Raw genomic sequence first — 21,971 nt, forward strand, 5'->3', positions numbered from 1 at the left:
TTCCTCTTAGTAGAATCGATAACGCTCGTGAGCAGAAAAACCTAAACTTTGTTAAAGAAGCCCTGGTGTTTCATACGATGTAGATATTGCAATATGTATATTTGTTTCATATAACAAAACAAAGTTAAATGAATGATAATTTGAGGTAATGCACATGTTGGTGTTAAATATGTTGACACAAATCAAATAGCAGAAAATACAAAACAAAGTCAGTTATGTTTGTAATTTCTAACACGTTGCGATTATACAAAATACAGAAAAAATCCACTAGAGACAAACAAATTGTGAAAATATAGAACTATCAAAAAAAATACAGTCGATTTCAGAAAACCTGTAAAAGCGAAAACAACAGAAAAACCTAAAAAACCAGCAAAGCTTATAAGCATAAAAGTCATGGAACAAAATGTTTAATATAACCATGATACAAGTTCATGGCGCTGTAGGCATGTCTACTCACGACGATAGTCGTTCGTGGCGCTGTGGGCATGACAAGTAACGACGACAGGCGTTCTTGGCGTCCAAAAGTCAACAAGACCTCAACTTCTGCCACTTCCGCCACCATACTCAACCATAATTGTTGTTTTTGTGAACTTGTTCTAAAGGCTATTCCACTCCCTCCACCATTAAATATTCCACCCCCTTTCAACTCACACGCTGGTGTAACCGCTCCCTTGTAAAGCCCAAAAAACAGAAGCTTGTAGAAGTATTATCAGTTTTTTTTTTTTCAGATGAGCCGTTTTTGTACCCTCAGAATTAAAAAAAAATTGGCTAGTTTGAAGAGCTCCTCATTCTAGGTGAAATAAGCGCGAAATCCCAATTTGAGACACCAAAATGTATGCAATTTTCCATTAAGTTAAGACACGAACAATATTATATATAGAAAATGCTTCGTTGAGGCGAAACGACAACGTGTCGTGATTGGCGCTAAATCCATTGTGCAAGAAAAACTATTTAAACTGTTTTAATACTTCTAGAAGCATCCTAAAACGGGACTCCCTCTGGTCGCATAAAAACTTTTGTCATATTTTTAATTGTCATAACACTTTATGCATAAAATTGCAAGTCATAAAATTCTTTTTTCAGAAATATTCCTGAGCATAACTGGGTTTTAGTCATAAATGAGTTATGTCATAATTTTTATAAGCATAAATTTATTCGCATAAAATTTTAGGTTAGGTTCAGTTAGGTATGCACAAAAAAATATATGATAACTGATATGTATGTCATCATTATCAAATATTACGGCAAAAAATTTATGACACAATATAATATGACTTCATTTGTATGCGCAATGATGATTATGACACAAGTTGTTATGCCTATCAAAGATATGATTTAAACTTGTATGCAACCAAAAATGGACCCTCCCAAAACGCGACATACTATCTACATGAGGTCTTTCACACGCCGATGAGTCTCCATAAGCAGCTCCAAGTACGACGCGGAGCCGTCCAGCCCTCGGTCCTCGGCCAGTTGACGACGGAACAGCGCTTCCCGCTTATCGTACTGGTGAACGATCTCCAGCTGATGCGAGAAACTAATTAGGTGTGCTATAGAGCTTAAAGGCTGGTTTATACATTGATTATATTTAAGAGGGAAGAATAAAATAAATATTATAAGACATTATTACACAAATTGACTAAGTCCCACAGTAAGCTCAATAAGGCTTGTGTTGAGGGTACTTAGACAACGATATATATAATATATAAATATTTATAAATACTTAAATACATAGAAAACACCCATGACTCAGGAACAAATATCCATGCTCATCACACGGGTAAATGCCCTTACCAGGATTTGAACCCGGGACCATCGGCTTCATAGGCAGGGTCACTCCCACTAGGCCAGACCGGTCGTCAAAGAATAGCTTTGAGATCCTAACAAAATAGACTGGTCCACACAGAGCGAGCATCCTCGGGACCAAATTTCTTCGCGCGGCAAACGGCCGACCTCGCACGGCCGCATGCTAGTGCAACTTTTGCCTCAGCACGTGTGCCTCATCCGAGCCAATATGCTCGGCAAGATGTCGTCACTCAGTCAGCTGTTCAACGTAATGTTCACGTAATTACTACCGTGGCTTGCGTTTCTTTTATCTTGCTTAAAGCAATTCAAAAGAAAAAGAGGAAGAAAAGGAATCATAGGAGATGTTGGTTGCGGGTATAACTGTTATAAAGACCCTCCTAATAACGGTACTTTTTCTATAAAATTTATATTTCGGGAGAAAACACTTTTCATTAACTAAGTCTTAATAATCACTTTGGTTTTGATGTCGATCGCTTCAGCATAATATATTCTAAATTTATTAAAATTACAAATTTTGAAAAATAAGGAAAACCTATAAACCTACTTTTTCATTGTGTCACTAACATTTTATAAAAGTTTTTAACAAGTTGTCTGTTGAAATAAAGTCTGTAGAGAGTAAAAACTTTAAAACTATTTTAAAAAAATGGCTTCTCAGTAGAGTTTTCTACAGCATGAAAGAGTTTGACGATTATGATAATAGTGCATGCATGTATTAATTTTGTTATTTAGTTATAGGTTAGTTATAATTATGTTGTACGTCCGTGATGGATAAACCGTTGATTCTTAATTGTATTATTGTCAAGATCTTTGTACACGGTTAAACAATAAATTTTATCTTATCTTAAAAAAATCATAGAGAATGGAAAATATTTAGAAGTGGAAAAACGTTTTCTCTTTTTGTTTGTCGAATATGTGGTATACTTCTTTCTTAAGTAGCAAATGTAAATACTCGCACTTAACACTAATCAATGTAAAAACAGGCCGTAAGAGCGTAAAGCTAGGTAAAAAGGGAACAAGATATGGCGCACCGCGCAATACTTTAGGCGTGCGGACATGCGACATGCTAAGATGCTAAGTAGATAAGCCGTGCAACGGATTCCATTCCAGATCTAGAGCACAGCCCAACTGGGGAAGTACCTCCACCTTACAGAAAACCGCAGCCAAATAACACTAGACCCTACTCATAGTGTTGTGTTCCTGCCGGTGAGTAAGGTTGCCAGAGCTCAACGAGGAGTGTTGAGGTCGGCAACGCGAATGTGTCGGCTACGGAGACTGCTTACGATCAGGCGGGCCGTATGCTTGTTTGTCACCAACGTGGTATAAAATAATATCTTACCCAACCTAACGTTTGCTTGCTAATAGTTTTAATGAATTTTTCATTGTTTAATTATGGACTTTGTTAGTAAAATATTGTACAGTTTTATATGACGAAAAGCAAGTGCCCTATACTATGTTAAAAACATCAATAAATATGTTCAAATCATAAATAAAATTAAGGTAAAGCCTGACCAGAGGGTGTTGTTATTCTCATGTATAGGACAGTTCAATTTAGTATGAAAAATTTAGTTCCAATTAAATTCCGCAATATGGCGCGTGATCATATATTACTGGTCAGGCTTTACATTTTTAACATACTGCAAAATCCGTCTAATACTGTGTCTTCATTTACGCAACTTATCTCAGTCCTGAGCTAGTCTCATGAAGTGTCCCGTTTATCCGACTGTTCGTCCAATCAGCGAGCAAATTGACGCAAAACGCTTCTTTCATCCAAATCTTACATTATCTTACCCTCATCTCCCTCCGTCTCGCTCTATTCGCATCTTCCAGGACGTCTCTATCAGTGGGTTGTCCAGTTGAGACAAGATCAATGACACATAGTCACACAATTTTAAGTCTTATTACACCGAAGGCCTGCCAATGGTCAGTCGTGTGATGCTTATGTATATTATAACCCCCTTATTCATAAACGTCTACTAAAGTTACGATGCCGCTAATAATCGTTTGTCTCTTTCCATCATACCAATACGTCGGAAAGGGACAAACGGTTATTAGCGGCATCGTAACTTTAGTAGACGTTTACAAATAAAGGGGTAAATGTGTGAACTTATCCCCGTCTCCCTCCGTCCAAAATGCCACCGACAGCAACTCTTAGCAGAACACACGCTAGTATCGACACAGTTATCTAACAATTTCAACCTTATAGCGTTACGATAAGGTCTATCAACTATGTGGCTTACCCTCATAGCCTTTCTTCTTGATCTGGTCGCATCTTCTAATACGCCTCGCACAGCCACGCTGAGCGGATTGTCCAATTCAGGTAAAGTGCATACACGCGTGTCGATCTGTTGAGGGGACGCCGCGTCGAACACGTCTCGTACGAAGTCGAGCGGGGCTTGAGACCCGACCCAGATTAGCATGTGGACGCCGTTTTCTAAAAAAACAAGTTAATAAAGTTAGTGCCGTTGACGACACGTTGTCGTTATTTAGTGCTATGACATCTAGGACACTGTGTGTACTAACCTATACACAGATTACATACAGAAAAAACCTATAAGAAGTCTACAGTCCAGCAAGAGTTGGACGGAAAAAAAAAAATTGTTAAGTAAGGAAACATTGGGGCGCGAGTTCGACTTGCACTTGGTCCATTTTTTTAATTATGCGGCTAATAATACAGAACCAATGTAGTGTCAATACCCACACGCTAACGGCATATAGTCCACTTAATTTTGAACCTGAAAAATATTGATGCCATTCTTTGGTTGAGTGTAATACGATTAAAAATGGGTATCAACAAAGCTTTGTCACTTTTTAGGGATTGGGATACCAAAAAACATTTTCCCGTCATAATTTTAAACACAAGCTTCATTCCGCAGTAAAAAATCGACGACAGCTCCACTGACGACACGTTGTCGTCATAGTGCAAACTACAAATTGAAAAACTTTATTGGTAACAATTGTTACATCGGTTTTACGTAGTGTGCATATATATATATATATATATACCTTATTAATTATTATAGTTATCAGTATATGAATCATTACTAACAATGGGAATATAATCAACACAATAGCAATGCCAAGCTCTAATATGCATTAAATTATATCTTCTGCACCAACATATATGTCTCTGTTTGACCCAATGGTTGACTGGTAGAGAATACCTTTTGGCATTAAGTCCGCCATTTGTACATTTTTCTTTGTTTGTGCAATAAAGTTTAAATAAATAAATTATTACATCACAAGTGGAATTTCAAAAAACTCGCTATAATCATAAAACATCTTTCCAAGAAGACACTTTTTAGGGTTCCGTAGCCAAATGGCAAAAAACGGAACCCTTATAGATTCGTCATGTCCGTCTGTCTGTCCGATTATTTAGTTTAGCCACGATTTAATTCGTGAGTTTGGTTTTTAGTTTCTTACCTAATAGATAAACCCCTTGGTCATTCATCTTGTCCATGGAGGCCCTGAGCGGCGCGAGCGCCGGCTCGTCCGCCAGGCGGTGCAGCGGCAGCAGGCGCGGGTACGTGTACACCACGGACGTGGACACGTCGGCGGTCAGCGCGCGGTATATCGCGCACGATTTGTCGTCGCACGTTATATCGGTGCCTGACAAAAGTGTACAGATTACGAATAGGGTTGTTTCCAATTTTTTGAAACGCTCGTATTACGTTCTATATTAACTAAAAGTTGCCCTAAAATTCAACTTTATACTAAAAACGGCTTTAAATATGTTAAATGAACAAAATATATTTTGACGGATGCTTTCGCGCCCAAAACGCTCTTTGAAAATTGAGTGACGGCACAGTTTACGGTTTGACACATAACTACATACACACGTAGAAGATACGAGCTGTCAAACGACATTTGTCATTTGTTGTCTATCGCCTAACTGTCAAGTGTCAATCCGCGAGTTGTGACGTCATCAAAATCTTCAAAGACGTTTCGAGTTTGGTCACGTGACGTGTGCCAAAAGATATTTTAAATTCAATATTTACAAAAATATGGTCATTACAGATCCCCTAAAAGTAGTTTAACATGTTCTTATAATCCAAAAGAATTTATTGGGATACAATTCTGCCCTAAGATTTGTAGGTGGAAACAACCCTATTGGCATAATAATTAAGGTCAGAGCATAGCACAGTGCGTAGATGTGGACATGTGCGTTTCAATTGTTGGACCTTTGCAGGCGCACGTCACGCAAGCGGTGCGCCGTCTCTCATAAGGATCTGTATATTACAACGCCCACGTGCGCGTCTACGCACACGCATCCGGTGTGCACAGGGCTTTGGAAGTCGAAAAGAACTGGGCATTTCTACTGAACGCTCTGTTATTTCTGCGTGGTGTACGTATTTTTAGAGTTCCGTACCAAAAAGGTACAAAAGGGCGCGACTAGTGCGTCCGTCCGTCTGTCTGTCACATTCCTAAATATCTCGAGACCCACTTAAGCTATCGATTTGAAATGTGGAATAGTTATGAACAACGGTAACCCAGACACATTGAAGATTTTTTTTAATTAATTATGGAAAATGCTCAATATGAAGAGGGGGCAAAATTTAAAAGTCTAGTGACTAGATCAAGTGGGGTATCATTTGAAAGAGCTCAACCAGCCAACATACATACAGGTTGCGCAAGTTAGTTAGCCAATTTGCCGATAGGTGGCGCATGACGCGCATGTTGCTAATTTTATACATATTAGTATTGCTGTCCCGATGATATCAGCGGCCATATTTTTTTCGAACATGGTTATTTTGAACATACAGAAAGACACAATGTTTGTATGGAAACATTAAGCGCAACGGCACAGTGCATCCTGTAGACGAGAGACTTTGACGGGGGGAAGGTTTACCTTGGTTAGTTACAAGGTATTATGTCGTATGGTGTTATAGTCTGGGGACATTTTTCTAAACATTACCAGCTCCTAGCGCGTCCGATCGTAGAACACAGCTAGTACAAAACGACAGCAGCTTCATGCTCTCGGGAGCACCAGTTGACCTGCAATGGACGGACGCGCTGCGTCCTGTAGACCGCGAGGGTTTTTGACGGAAGGTTTACCTCGATCACTTCCAAGGTAATACAGCGTACGGCATTATAGTCTGGGGACATTATTCTAAATATTACCTGCTCTTAGAGCGCCCGATCGCAGCTTACAGCGTAGTAAATAATTTTAATGAGGTACTAAGGAAGTTTTATCACGGATATTTCAATGTTATTAAGTCGTATGGCATTATACTGTGGAGAAAATTTTCTGCTTTTTTGTGACTCTTACCAGCCCCTAGCGCGTCTGATCGTAGAACACAGCTAGTATAAAGCGACAGCAGCTCCATGCTCTATGGGAGCATCAGTTGACCCGCAATGGACGGACGCGCTGCGTCCTGTAGACCGCGAGGGTCTTTGACGGAAGGATTACTTCCAAGGTAATACCGTATGGCATTATAGTCTGGGGACATTTTTCTAAATATTACCTGTTCTTAGAGCGTCCAATCGCAGCTTACAGCTTTAGTGAGGTTTACCACGGATATTTCAAATTTATTACGTCGTATGGCATTATACTGTGGGGAAAAATTTCTACTTTTTTTGTGATTCTTACCAGCCCCTAGCGCGTCCGATCGCAGGACACAGCTAGTGTAGAGCGGCAGCAGCTTCATGCTCTCGGGCAGCACGAGCTGGCCGGCGCTGGAGGGCGAGGCGCAGTGGCGCCGGTAGGCCGCCAGCGACTTGGCGCAGCGCGCCGCCAGGCCCTCGCGGATCTGGCGCGGGGTGTGTTCCCGCAGCGCCCACACGGCTGAAAAAAATATTCATGGTCAGGGCACAGAATAAATAATAGTATTATCATACAGAAATGACATACATACATATAATCACGCCTATTTCCCGAAGGGGTAGGCAGAGACCACGGATTTCCACTTGCTACGATCCTGACATACCTCTTTCGCTTCCTTCACTTTCATGACATGAAAATGACACTTCGTACAAAACCGAAGTTTGACAGCGATTCAGGGACGAATTATGCTGTCCCTTCCTAATGTTTTGTCACATGACATGACATTTTGGGTTGTCAAAATTTAAGTCATTATCTTATCTGTGGTCGTATTCATATATGTAGGGACGTTAAGTTGTATTAACCCTAATAATTGCTCGGAGCAATGCTGAGCCGAATCGAGCCGGGAAAAGCCGAAAGGAGGAGTGTCACCCCACTAGTTAGGGACGAAACATATTTTCAGTCAGATAACGACACTGATATGTGTTAGTGACAAATATTAGTATGTACAATGGACTACTACTATATGTAGTTCATAATTGAGTTCGACATGTTATAAAGTTTGCCAAATAAAGTCAGATATTAAACTTCATACCTGCAGCTAAAAAATATATAAACAATATGATGGTTAAATGATAATATATATAATCAAGTTTTTTCTAATTTAAGATTTTTTTCATCACACTTGTTAGAAAAAGGTCTTATTTCATGCAGGTCTACTGAAGGACAAAGGCATATAGATATTGTTCCCACGGGAGTTATGGATTATGAAATAAAGCTATAACTCCCTATAACATTTATAATTTAATATTTCTGTTTATGTTTAAAAATATTTAATTTGATTAATTTAACAGCCGTTTAAAATATTTTTAACACAATTTTCAATCGTGGCTGAATGCCGAATAGGTCTGTGCCTTCGATGCCTAACCTGTCAAAAATGACAATATGGCGGACGAATGCTTGAAATGTCACCGTATTTCGTATCAAGCTCCATGCTCCGATAAACATCTGCCAGCTACGGCGCCGCTCCTAACGCCAGATTCAGCACTCCTACTCCCATAGTCTGTCTCTTTCTAACTTAAAGAGTTGTGAGGGACAGGCATTTACAAAACCAGATATCTACCTTGTTTAGTAAGGAAGTTGAGCGTCGTATCAAGCTCCATGCTCCGATAAACATCTGCCAGCTGCGGCGCCGCTCCTAACGCCAGATTGAGCACTCGTAATCTCCTCTGCCCGCTGCGGTGTGTGTAAAGTAGAGCAGCCTGTATATATACACCGTCTTCGCCTGTTAGCTTGTCGTCATGTTTTATTTCTACGCCGATTGCTTTGTCTGCGTCTGAAAAAAAACAACGAGTTTTGTTGAATGAACTGTAGGAAAATGATGTCAAAACTTTGAAATTCTGACCTTATTCATTGCCAGTTACAATAACGTAAATGAATAAGGTTTTGGTAAAAATTTCATTTTTGGGACAAGCTTTTATCGCTGACTGTACTTTTCTTTCTACAGGCAACTAATACTCATCGAGCAAATTCTAAAAACCCCAAACACAATTAGGTTGCGTTGTTTTATCACAGAGTTCCTATGTCCACCTCTTGTCTCCATCATCAGATCAGCTCGATGACACCATAATATTGCATTGTCACCCGACTTACATATGTATGCAAATTTTCAGCTTCATCGGAAACCGGGAAGTGGATCAAATTTAACTTGCAAGATTTGATTACAAACAGACAACGGTCAGGTGAAAGTAAATAAAAGCTTGTAAAAACAGTTTAAATGTCTAATTATGAACTGTATCTGTCAAATTTCAAGGCTGCGTTTCCACTAGAGATGTACGAGGATTAGCGTTGAAAAAACCCGGAAAAATACGGGAAAATTTCCAAATGGCTCGTTTTTTTTCAAGTTTCTTTTGAAAAAAACAATGCAAATTTCAGTTACAAGACTTCCGAAGAAACGGATAAAGCCGGAAGAACAAGTTTTGATTAAACTTCGGTAGTTTTCCAATTGTATGAATTTATGTATGTATGTATAAACTCTTTATTGTACAAAAGACAAAATATAAATATGGCACAGGATAAGCAGTACAAAGGCGAACTTATCCCTTTAAGGGAGTTCTTCCAATTAACCTTTGAGTAGATGAGAGTTGATGAAGAATGGTAGACAAATATAGCACTGAGTACAATAGACTAGAGGAAAATCAATAAAATTATAAAAGAAAAAAAAATAGAAGTAATAGTATAACAAATATATAGAATACCTAGAATAGAATAGAATAGAATAGAATAGTTTATTGCATATCACATTACAAGCATGGATGGAATGGAACATATAGGTATACATGTGACACCCTGTACGGGCACAGCAATATAAGAGGGCTACAGTAGGTAATTAAATTACAATTATTTCGCACATCATTAAAATAATATTACACATACATTCACGCATGATCATTTGATTGTATTATAACATTATTTCCTTATATAAACGAAGCACGGTAATATTTTCATTTACTGACTTTATCAAAATATTCATTAAGATTATAAAAACATCCATGAATTAAAAACAGCTTCAGGTGTTTTTTAAATTGACCTACATTGTCCAGATCTTTGATAGAGTTTGGGAGGTGGTTGTAGATTTTCATAGTCATATAATGTGGGCTACTTGTGACAAGTTTTAATTTTGAAAAAGGCACTTTTAGTTGATTTATGTTGCGATTATTTCTTTTGATTTGAGTTGTATCTTTGAATGAATATAAGTTTAAATGTTTCCTAACGAATTTACATGATTCGAATATGTACATAGACGCAACGGTCAGTATTTCATGTTTAATAAAATAAGGTTTACACGACTCCATTTGATCAATGTTTACTAGAATTCTGATGCACTTTTTTTGCAGAATAAATATTTTTTCAATATCGCAGCTATTTCCCCAAAGGACCAGGCCATACGATATTCGCGAATACGCATATGCGTAATATGCCGCAAGGGATGTCTGTAGGTCTGTAACTCGCTTTAGATGCTGAAGGGCGTATATAAAAGACGATATTTTTTTTGACAATTTTAGAATATGGTCTTTCCAGCTCATATTTGAGTCTAATTCTATTCCTAATAGTGTGGCAGAGCTCACGTTATCTAATTTTGAATTATTATATTTAAAGTCTATTGGCAATTATGATTTTTGATGTGGTTTAAATTGGATAATTTTAGTTTTATTTATGTTGAGCTGTAGGTTGTGGGATTGCAACCAATTAGTAATTGTATTTAAGGTTGACTGTAATTTATTCTGAGCTTCTAAAGTAGTAGCGCATGGCAATAGTATAGAAATGTCATCTGCAAAAAGCGTGCTATACCTATTCCTATTTAATTGGGAATTTAAACAGGAAGGTTAAGGTTGCACTTGTAATGTGTTAGTTTCTAGCATTTCATATATTGACACTGTCATCACTCATCAGTGGCATTGTGTATGACGTATTTAATTTTTTTGAATAAAACAGGAAAAACTAAATTTGGTAAAATTCCCGAAAAACCCACATTTAATTATCTCCAGAATTTTATGAGGCGAATAAAACGATAATTAACAAATTTTCTTGTATCAGATAAAGAATAAGGATTAAAGTCAAATGGCGTTCTAAAAAATTTAATTATGTGTCGAAAGATGGCAGTAAATTTGGGTGTGTAATGTTTTTAATAATAACAATTTGCGAAATTTCATTTTTCATAATTTGAATTGCATAATTTTGATATGCAGAAATTATGATTTGGTATAAAAACAAATACAATATAAAAGAATTGCATAATTTCGAAAGTAATTATAGTTTAGTAGCATAGTAATGTATTTGCATAACAGGCAACCAGTATAATGTTCACTCTGTATACTATTTTATACTCAGAACGTTTTTTATTCATGAAAACCAACAGCATAATGTTGAAGGTGTGGTTTCACAATCAAACCACGGGAAATCGTTCATAAACTTTATTTGATTGAGTTTGCTGAAAGTTTAACAACACTGAATTACTAATTAATAAAAAAACATAAAACATTATATTTGCATGGAACATAATCGATTTTTCTAAGCGTCAAACTTACCTACATCCGTACTTTACGTCTGTCGACATATATTTTACCGCAAAGCAGCGGCCAGTGTGAGTTGGAACCTTTGTGGTTCCTAAAGGATTCAGATAAACTTCATATAAACGCCTAGTGAAAATGAACAAGCAAAAATACAATTTCCAAGACATATGGTTCTCCCCATATGGTCGCAGTTCTACCTAACACTCCTCCTCGCTTCGCTCGTCGTCGTACCTAACGGCGACCAGCTTTAAAGTTGAATAGGTAGATTGTTGTATAATTTAATAGTTTGATTGACGCCAAGTATATTTATCATAGAACACTATGTCACCATTCGTTAAAATTTAGTACTATATTTTAATTATTATACGAAATGTATGTTATAACAAGTAAAATTATTCCTAAGGATTGTTATGAAGAATGTTTTTATGATGATAGAGCATTCTGTCATTAAATTAGTATGACTAACAACTTTATATGTTTTGTTTTTATACATAATGTTTATTATGAGTTTCAATAGTAGTTAAATGAAATTATGCTAAAAGTTTGTATTAAAATTGAACGGCACCCCAGTAAATTTACGTCGCTACAAAGTTTTCTTTGACAATACACCTCTATTTCAAATTCTCTTTGATATGTACTTAATATAAAAATAAATTATAGGGACTTACCAATAGCCGCTAACTCGACATCAGTAGTATTAGACATAAAGAAATGTCCATAAAAGTCGGTGGCGCGCACCCCCGTGGACGTGCGCACGCGCATCACGGCGTCGTGCGCCGTCGGCCGCGACACCGCGCGGACCACGTCCGACACTAGCCTGGGCCCGTCCAAGTCCGCCTGTCGACAAAACCATTATTAAAATAAAATACATAAAATATTAACTAACAAAAACGGGACTTAATCGCGCATTAAGTTTTAAATTTACCTCCGACGTTTCGATTAATCGCGTATTAAGTTTTAAATTTACCTCCGACGTTTCGATTAATCGCGTATTAAGTTTTAAATTTACCTCCGACGTTTCGATTAATCGCGTATTAAGTTTTAAATTTACCTCCGACGTTTCGATTAATCGCGTATTAAGTTTTAAATTTACCTCCGACGTTTCGAGGACGGCGCTGTCCCCGTGGTCTCGGAGAAGATTCAAAATATTGCCTGTAGCTGCTATTTTACCGCCTAAATAGGATACTCAAATTTGACGTTGGCATTTCACACTACGAGCGTTTTCACATTTTCCGGTCAGATATCGGATGTAGGATCCTAAAATAGACAAGGACAAACAATACTAAAAGATAGAAAAGTCTATCCCTTTAGGTCGTTTTAGATCACGCATACTACTAGAAACATATTGCTACACATGCACGCACACAAAAAAAATATCATCCGACATAGCTTGACGACCGGTATGGCCTAGTGGGTAGTGACCCTGCCTACGAAGCCGATGGTCCCGGGTTCAAATCCTGATAAGGGCATTTATTCGTGTGATGAGCATGGATATTTGTTCCTGAGTCATGGATGTTTTCTATGTATTTAAGTATTTATAAATATTTATATATTATACATATCGTTGTCTAAGTACCCTCAACACAAGGCTTATTGAGCTTACTGTGGGACTTAGTCAATTTGTGTAATAATGTCCTATAATTTTTTTATTATAGCTAAAACTATCCGAAGGTGCTTCCGATAGCGGTTCTCAGAAGGTGTTCATATAAAAAAAAAGCTGCTGGAGAATGCCATATGGCATGACGTCCGTCTTTTTTGCGTTATATTTATGCGGTATATTTTTGGGCTCCGGATATTTCGACGCAGTTACATGCATCTTGTTCACGGGTAACTGGAGATAGCGGGCGGGTGTCAAAGTTGTGTAGACCGCGCTCGGTCTACCCTCATCCGATTCGATTTAAGTCTAGTGAAACTAACCGGGAATCATTCAAAACTGTTCTTGTTTATTGACCTGGAAATAAGTGTACGTGTGAAGTTCCCCGCCCGTGAGCCTGAACAGCTGGCCGATGGTGGCACAATCCACGTACGCGTTGTTTCATACGAACAGTTCCACCGCCACGCCGGCTTGCAAGCACAGGTGGTCTAGCTCGTGGTAAAAGTCTCTAAGCAGGCGAAGCGCTCAATATTATCTACACACAAAGAACACTAACCTGGAAGTAGGTGTACTTGTGTAGCTCTCCACCGGTCAACCTCGAGAGTTGTCCAATGGTAGCGCAGTCGACGTACGCGTTGTTGCATACGAACAGTTCTACCGCCACGCCGGCTTGCGAGCACAGCTGGCCTAGCTCGTTGTATGCTGTCGTTTGCGGGGCTGGAAATATAAAAGTATGTTAAGAGATAAATGTTAAAATTTACTATTTACAAGTTACAAGTTTATTACAAGTTACAAAGTTAAGTTAAAGTTAAGTAAAGTTAGTTAGTTATTACAAGTTTTTGGCAAAAATTACATTTTTGGTACAAGCTTTTATCGCGGACTGTACTTTTCTTTCCACAGGCAACTATTTTTTTTTTTTTATTACATACACACAACCATCGTTACAGGATATTCTAATTCGACAGTATGGAATTTGACACACAAAATAAAATAATTACATAGGTATACAGTAAATAGATTAAGTATTACAAACTACAGTAACACAATACATACAGCTTGGCCCTTGTGAATTCGCTCAAAGAACAAAGAAACAAATCTAACTCGATCGCTACTCGATTAACTAATACTCATCAAGACAATTCTAAAAACCCCGAACACAATTAGGTCGCGTTGTTTTATCACAGAGTTCTTATGGCAGCCTCTTATCTCCATCATCAGATCAGCTCGATGGTACCATAATATTGACCTTGGCACGTCACTGTATTTTTTATACCACGTCAGTAGCAAACAAGCATCCGGCCCGCCTAATGGTAAGCAGTCACCGTAGCCTATCGACGCCTGCAGCTGTAGTGTTACATGCGCGTTGCCGACCCTTAAAAACCTGTACACTCCTTTTTTGAAGAACCCCATACTGTAGCCCCTCGGGAAAACCTCGGCAGGGAGCTTATTCCATAGCCGGAGCGTCCGCGGGAGGAAATCCCTCTAAAACCGCACAGTAGATGACCATTTAGGTTCTAGGGTGTGAGGATATAAAAAATGCGTTAAGGGCTGGTCGATCTTTTACTGAAAGTAACTGTGAAAACCATCTTATGAAATTTAAAACGTTGCATTTAACTGCAAATTAGGTTAGGATAAGTTAATGAATGAATGAGTGAATGAAATCGTTTATTCACAATGAACATATACTTACAAGTAATCTGTTTCTCCTTATCCGTGCCGAGTAGTTTCCTATCCTCTCTGTTGATAAGTTTGCCCGGCGCGTTGTAGGAGGGCAAAGTTGTGTGAAACACGAGCAATTGACCTGATGTATCTGCCGCTTTTAGCGCTTCGTAACCCGCCTGCAGAAAAGAGAAATTGAGATTGGGTAAAGTTGCAAAAAGTTGTATGGAACACGAGTCTTATAGCCCGTCTACAGAAAATAAGCAGATTTTAAGATTAGGCAAAGTTGACATGAATGGGTAAAATTGCCAAAATATAAAGTAGGTGGGCAAAGTCCTGAGGAATGAGAACAGATGAGCTGACGGCGCTTGACAAAGCTGCGTTTAGCGCTATGTAGTTCGCCTACAGAATAGTACGTAAGATTGGAATCAAAAAGCTAATAAAAGCCAGCATCGCTTCCCGATGAGACCGCCAGACGGGATTTTAGTACCGTAAGTACGTGGGCACGTCGGGCACACGCACATGCGACATAATGGGCAAAGGTGAAACACTAAAACACTTATAAGTAAATAACACACCTGCACGGCCGGTAGCAATATTGTTTCTGTCTCCTTGTTGTCGCCAAACATATTAGGCAGCTGCTGTAACAGTGATTGTAGCACCACCCCACTTTCCTCCGGCGTCACTAGGAACCCTTCCAATAGGGGCACGAACATGTCCGCCACGTCGCCTACGGACAGCATTTGGGGTTGTGCTAGGGAGCCCTGGAAATAAAAATGGTTATTGTCATTTATGAGTCCGAAATTCTTTGAGAAATTAGAAAGAGAATTCTGTATTTGGCAAAAGTGTCAATACAATATAAAATTCTAAGATGTATTTGTTTCAAATTAGACAAATGGAGATGTAAGGCTCCGTACTTTCTCTCTCTGTTCTCCATACTAACTATGGTCATCAAAAGTTAACGTTTGGCAATTCAGTTAACACAAAACATATCCATAGCCATAAAACGTCATCTGTATTATCAAACTCGACTAAGATTTTACACATGTTTCATATACAACCAATAAAGCTTTGGTGTTATAGTCGCGCACTGTAACTTGTATCAATTTTAAATAAAATAAATAATCCGGTTGCAACAGGTGGGTAAAGTTACCTACTTATGGCAATGTTGTCAATAATAACGGGCAAAGTTACCAGTCAGCTTACCTTGATGTTGTAGAAGTGGACGGTGGAACTGTAGGTGATGAAGCCGACGCGGGTCCAGCTTTTGCCTGTTTGCTCGTCTTTGGGTATCGCCTGTGAAAAGTACAAGCCATTAAAAGCGTTAATACTCCGTATGATGTTTGAAAATGTATTTTTTTTTTTTTTTTTTTAGGTAAACAAACAGTCACTACAAGAAAGGCTTAAATATAAAGTATTTTAAACAGTGTTTACAGTATGTGTGACCAACACCGTTCACCACTTATTAATATAATTAACTTATTAGTATTGAACATTTATCAAGGTTGATTGATTTTTTATTTTATTAGACATATATACTTACTTACTTACTTTAGTGTATGTCATATAAAATTATTTGTTTAAATTTAAACTTTAATAGCTGTCAACTGCCATATATGGCTACGAATGCAGTAAAGGGTTAATAATACTTTTTTTATGAACACATTCACTGCCAACGTTTTCGTAATGCTACGCTCGTAGCCGATCCCATCGTTTTTCCGCTTTCTAGAAACTACTACGCGACTACGAACAGAGAAGAGAAAACCCGCCGAGCGGTTTCCCGGCACTCAATGTGTTTTTTTTATTATTATTCAAAACAATATACATTGTGAAGTGGTAACCCCTAAACTCCTAGGGGTCTAAGTAAATCTAGAATTGTATTTTGATTTTCTGCCGAGTCGATATATAATACATTATCATCCATAGGTAATGATGATATAATAATTGTTAGTAAACCTAAACTAAACTAAAAAAATATTTAAACTAGAAAGCATAAAATAATATAAAGAAATATTAATTTATTTTAATATTATTAAATTATATTTTGTCCTAATAAGTCATAAAAACGTTCAAATTTCACTAAAGAGTTACGAAAATACGAAGGCACAGTAAACATTGTAACAACAGTACCTCAATAATCTCCTGTATGTTCTCGCAGATAGTGTGGACAAGGCCGCTCTTGATAGAGTTGTAGGACACGTCGATTAGAAACACTATGGCGGGCGGGTTGGGAAGCGTGTTATTCTGTAATAAAACGATAACGTTATTTCAAACCGGTAACTTTTTATAAACGTTAGACACACAATATCTTTCAAAAATATTTTGGTTCTAAAGATTTCATCTGTATATTAAAAAAAACTTATGGGCATGAAAAAACATCTTACTGGATCGTCGTTACTTCTGAAAATGCTAGAAAGGTAGGTCATAAATTTGATACATAAATGCGATTTTAAGCATTGTATGAATTTTGTACGTACTCGACAATACTCTTTAGTAGCGACGATCTCGTAGGCACCGAGCGCCATTTCTGCGGGCAGATGTCCGTACTGCTGCATGCTGTTTATGTACTGTGTGTACTCCATGGGTACTGTGGACAATCACAGGTATATTACCATTTTGTTGCAAATATATCGAACGTTGTATTTGCAGTATTTACAATTAAATACAGAAATTGAATAGGTAGGCAAATCGATATCGTAAATTTCCTATACTGTGGTTTGAAAATTCATGAAGCACGAATATCATAATATTTGTAAATAACATAGATGAACAAAGTGTAATTTTGTCCACATGACGCAACTTTGCTCACATAGTGCAACTTTGTCCAAGTCTAAACAGAGCCACTATTTATTAGTACCCAATAACCAACCTTCAGAGGTAACCTTGCAGAAGACGCACTTGAAGTGCCTCCCGGCGTCAATGAACTTCATGTTTGGGCACATGTAAGCCCCGTGCAACTTTGCCCATATGAAGCAGTCGGTCTATATGATGAAACTTTGCACATAATGATGCAACTTTGCCCATATGAAGCAGTTGGTCTATATGATGAAACTTTGCACATAATGATGCAACTTTGCCCATATGAAGCAGTCGTTCTATATGATGAAACTTTGCACATAATGATGCAACTTTTCCCAGATGAAGCAACTTTACCAGTCTGTTGCAACTGTGCCATTTCGCGTTAATTATCAGTAGCTGCGAACGAACCTTCAGTGGTAGCCTTGCAGAAGGCGCACTTGAAGTGCCTCCCGGCGTCGACGAACTTCATGTTGGGGCACATGTAGGCCTTGCAGCGCGCGCAGCGCACCGGGCCCAGCGCCGGGCTGCCCGTCAGCGCGGCGAAGTCCAGCAGGGGCGGCGGCCGCTCCTGCTCGAACGTTTCCGCCATGGGAGATATCTGGACAAAAACAATCATTAAATAGTTTCGACCTATCTTTGGGCTCTTGCCCAACTCACGCGAGGTTCGGTAGAGGGGGGAGGCGATACGATATCAATTTGACATATTGAACATAAGTTTAACAATAAATAAATTATAATATTTAAAATATTAATAATTATTTTTTAATATTTATTCAACGCGGTAACGCAGCGAGTGTGTTTTATATTATTATTTTTTAATATTTATTCAACGCGGTAACGCAGCGAGTGTGTTTTATATTATTATTTTTTAATATTTATTCAACGCGGTAACGCAGCAAGTGTGATGGGCACCTTTGCGCCGGGAACAACTCGCGGGGGCCTCTTTGAGTAATTTGTTAGTTTAGTTTAGCTTAAGCTTAATTTATAATGAACGATAAATAGTACATATTTATAATATTATTAATAAGTTAATAACTGTATGGTCAAGGAATATTTTTTTCTATGCCACGTCGTACCTACATAAAATAAGAGGTTTCTAGAGAATTTCACATTGAATATTCTGTGACGCTGACGCAGTACGAAGTGACACAGAAATCAAATTCTTTGGCTGTACAGTCACGTTTAAAAATATCGATACGAAAAATATGCCAAAAATATGTATACACTACCTTAGTATATAGGCAAAAAAGTCGTGTACACGTATTTTTGGCACTTTCGTCGTATCGATATTTTCAGACGTGACCGTACAGGCACATTAAATAAAAAATAATAATTTGTCCTCTAAGTTGAACGGTCAGAGCTGTTATTTTATTTTAAAATGCCTGCGCCGATCTTTGTAAAGTTTATAAATTAATCTAAAACTCTACACTATGAGAAATATATATGTATTAGGAATACTCACCACAAGACAGAACGGCATGGCGGTTTGTTTCAACAGATCAGCGGTCACTGGTACGTTGTACATCGAGCTCCTAATGAATCGCGGACCTGAGAAATAGTACATTACTATAGAGGCCGGGAAACGAAGGGTTGCAGGCCAGATAGATATAGACGGCCGAGAGTACAAATACAAACAAATACAAATGTTTATTTCTTAGAAATGGTTGTTTGTTTCAGCTTGTTTGGCGTAGCGAGTGGTAACTAGCGGTGGTACTTGCAATCCGGAGGTCGCGGGTTCAAACCCCGGTTCGTACCAATCATACCAATGAGTTTTTCGGAACTTACCAGTCGCTTTTCGGTGAAGGAAATCATTGTGAGGAAACCGGACTAATCCCAACAAGGTCTAGTTTACCCTCTGGGTTGGAAGGTCAGATGGCAGTCGCTTTCGTAAAATCTTGGAATTCGTTGTCAAGCGGACCCCAGGCTCCTATGAGCCGTGGCAAAGTGCCGGGACAACGCGAAGAAGGAAGAAGGATGATGATTGTTTCATGTCCTAATCTGATTCAGTGCGTAGTTTTCCGCGCCCGAGCGCGCCGCCTCGGCCGAGGCACGTCCACACTGGCCGTTTTGTGCGCGAGGAAATTGCCTCGCGCGTATGCTCGCTCTGTGTGGACCCGCCTTTTCGCAAAAGCGTCCAATCACGAGCAACTGACAGGCCGATATCGTCCGGCGAACTGGTAATCAGTGGGGCCCCTTAAATTGGCCGATTACTCAAGGCCAAAGCCAGTGCAAAGGCAAGGAATAGAGGCCCTTAAGCACTCGCCAGTTGTTTCTACAACTACCCTCAACAACTCTCCCGATTCCACTCTAGGCAGCTGGAAAATGCAAGTCAGGGGCAGACGGGACCTGTCAAGTGACAGAACTCTCCCAAGACTCTAGAACCTGGAGTCGCTACTCCCCAACATATGGCATCAATCTGATACGTTGACTAATTCACTGGCTAGTTGTATAAGTGTAGAGTCATGTTATTAATGAAGAAAAAGGTGGAAGTCGTAACTATTAAAGAAAGGAAAGCTACATATTTCGGACATATATATAGAAACTCAAAATATGACTTATTAAAATTAATTATTGAAGGGAAGAATGAAGGGAACGAGGACGTGGGAGAAGGAGAATATCATGGACAAGGAACATAAGAGACTGGTTGGACGTGGGCAGTACAGAGAAACTAATTCGCATGACTTCAGATAGAATGGCATATAGACATAAGGTCGCCAACCTCCGGGATGGAGAAGGCACTTAAAGAAGAAGTTGTATAATTCTTATGGGTGATATCATGCTTGTGTAGTACATGTACTAAAGTCAATAATACTAGATCTCTATTTTATATCAGCTTTGCCCGCAAGATTTACTCTCGGCACACTTTTTTCAGACGAGTCCCTAGTTATTATAATAAGTACCTACCAGTGGCGGCGCGTCACAAACATTCGTAGGGAACCCGGAGCTAATTTTGCTTTCCTTTTCTCCATGAACCGATCGTAAAAGTACTCAACGGGCTGAAGTTTAGACAAGCCGGTGGGAATCGAGTTCTTTGAACGATCCGCCACTGGTACCTACTTGATATTGATCCTTTTCACACTTCATTGTCTAGTCTCAAAATGATACTTAAACGTAAATTGTTTTAAATTGTTTTAGTTCAAGTACCTACTTCATATAATTAAATATAATACAATGTACACAATGTATAAATGTAACTTTCCGGTTGTCCTAATACCTACCAGATATTAGTAAATAAAAAAAAATACAACATATCCGATAATTAATGAAACAGACAGTAATGTCAAACCTGCTTACTGTATTACCACTTATTGTTTTTTTTTCCTCTGCAGACTAGTACTTAAATAGCATTTAAGTATGGCTCATAATTTCATTTTCTTTATGCTGTTAGTATGTATGTTAACATTATGTAGTTAATAATGAACCTCCAGGTCTATGATTCTTAAGTATGTTAAGTACTCTACATTGTACTTCAAATCCATTTGTATATGTGACTGTTTGTGTTCTAAATAAAGAAAAAAAAATACGCAATTCCCTGCACTGTACTAGACCGAACTAGAGTCAGACCCAACTAAATTGACAGCGATTTTGATAGCCCAGAGTGTTAAGTAAACGTCATAATTTCATAGAAGTTCATAATAACACTTCCACTGTCTGGTCTGTCAAAATCGATGCCAACTTATCTTGGTCTGACTGTATTATCTAATGATTCAGCTCTTAGAACATTTTAGTACACTACACGCGAACGGGAGCGAGGAAAGACGTTAACAGCACAGCGATCCGAGTGATGCGACCGAACTAACGCCGAGCGCGTACGAAGACCGAATGGCTCTGGGCTAATATGAGCGAGACAGCACATAGACATCACGCCGTTGCAACTGCACGGGAGTAAGCGAGATAACAAATTTTGAAATGTACAATTCGACACTCTAGGTGTACTTCTGTATTAAATGTACTTAAAGACCGGACAAGTACATATGTGATTGTATTAGTTCGGAGCGATATTTTCAGTAAACAAGCACGCACAACTAGATGATATTGCGATGAGATATTTCACATGACTTACTAGCATTCCCCTTATCGTCGACAATGAAGTCAGTGGTCACTAGCGGTGGCACCGCGCCCTTCTCATTGGTGCTGAACACGCCCCCGCGGCTGGCCTGGTCGTCCGCCATCACTTGGATCTGAAAATTATATCAAACAATTACTCAAGGGTATTTAAACGTTTTAACGTTTTGACGACCGGTTTGGCCTAGTGGGTTGTGACCCTGCCTACGAAGCTGAT

At 38.6% G+C, this 21,971-nt stretch overlaps 1 protein-coding gene across 1 annotated transcript in view; it reads right to left on the minus strand.

Moving 5' to 3' along the window:
• LOC133530512 (protein transport protein Sec24C) overlaps positions 1–21,971 on the minus strand; it is a 35,044-nt gene that overhangs the window by 3,622 nt on the left and 9,451 nt on the right. The window contains exons 6-19 of the mRNA XM_061868435.1: positions 21,753–21,870; positions 19,152–19,237; positions 18,098–18,287; positions 17,368–17,477; positions 17,021–17,134; positions 16,097–16,186; positions 15,469–15,654; positions 14,922–15,069; positions 13,788–13,948; positions 12,306–12,474; positions 8,688–8,900; positions 7,394–7,588; positions 5,227–5,412; positions 4,044–4,237 (exon numbers count right to left, since the gene is read on the minus strand). Coding sequence (XP_061724419.1) covers positions 4,044–4,237; positions 5,227–5,412; positions 7,394–7,588; positions 8,688–8,900; positions 12,306–12,474; positions 13,788–13,948; positions 14,922–15,069; positions 15,469–15,654; positions 16,097–16,186; positions 17,021–17,134; positions 17,368–17,477; positions 18,098–18,287; positions 19,152–19,237; positions 21,753–21,870 — 2,160 coding nt within the window. The remainder of the gene's footprint in view (positions 1–4,043; positions 4,238–5,226; positions 5,413–7,393; positions 7,589–8,687; positions 8,901–12,305; positions 12,475–13,787; positions 13,949–14,921; positions 15,070–15,468; positions 15,655–16,096; positions 16,187–17,020; positions 17,135–17,367; positions 17,478–18,097; positions 18,288–19,151; positions 19,238–21,752; positions 21,871–21,971) is intronic.

Source organism: Cydia pomonella, chromosome 23 (genome assembly GCF_033807575.1).
Source record: "Cydia pomonella isolate Wapato2018A chromosome 23, ilCydPomo1, whole genome shotgun sequence".
In the NCBI taxonomy this organism is placed as follows: domain Eukaryota; kingdom Metazoa; phylum Arthropoda; class Insecta; order Lepidoptera; family Tortricidae; genus Cydia; species Cydia pomonella.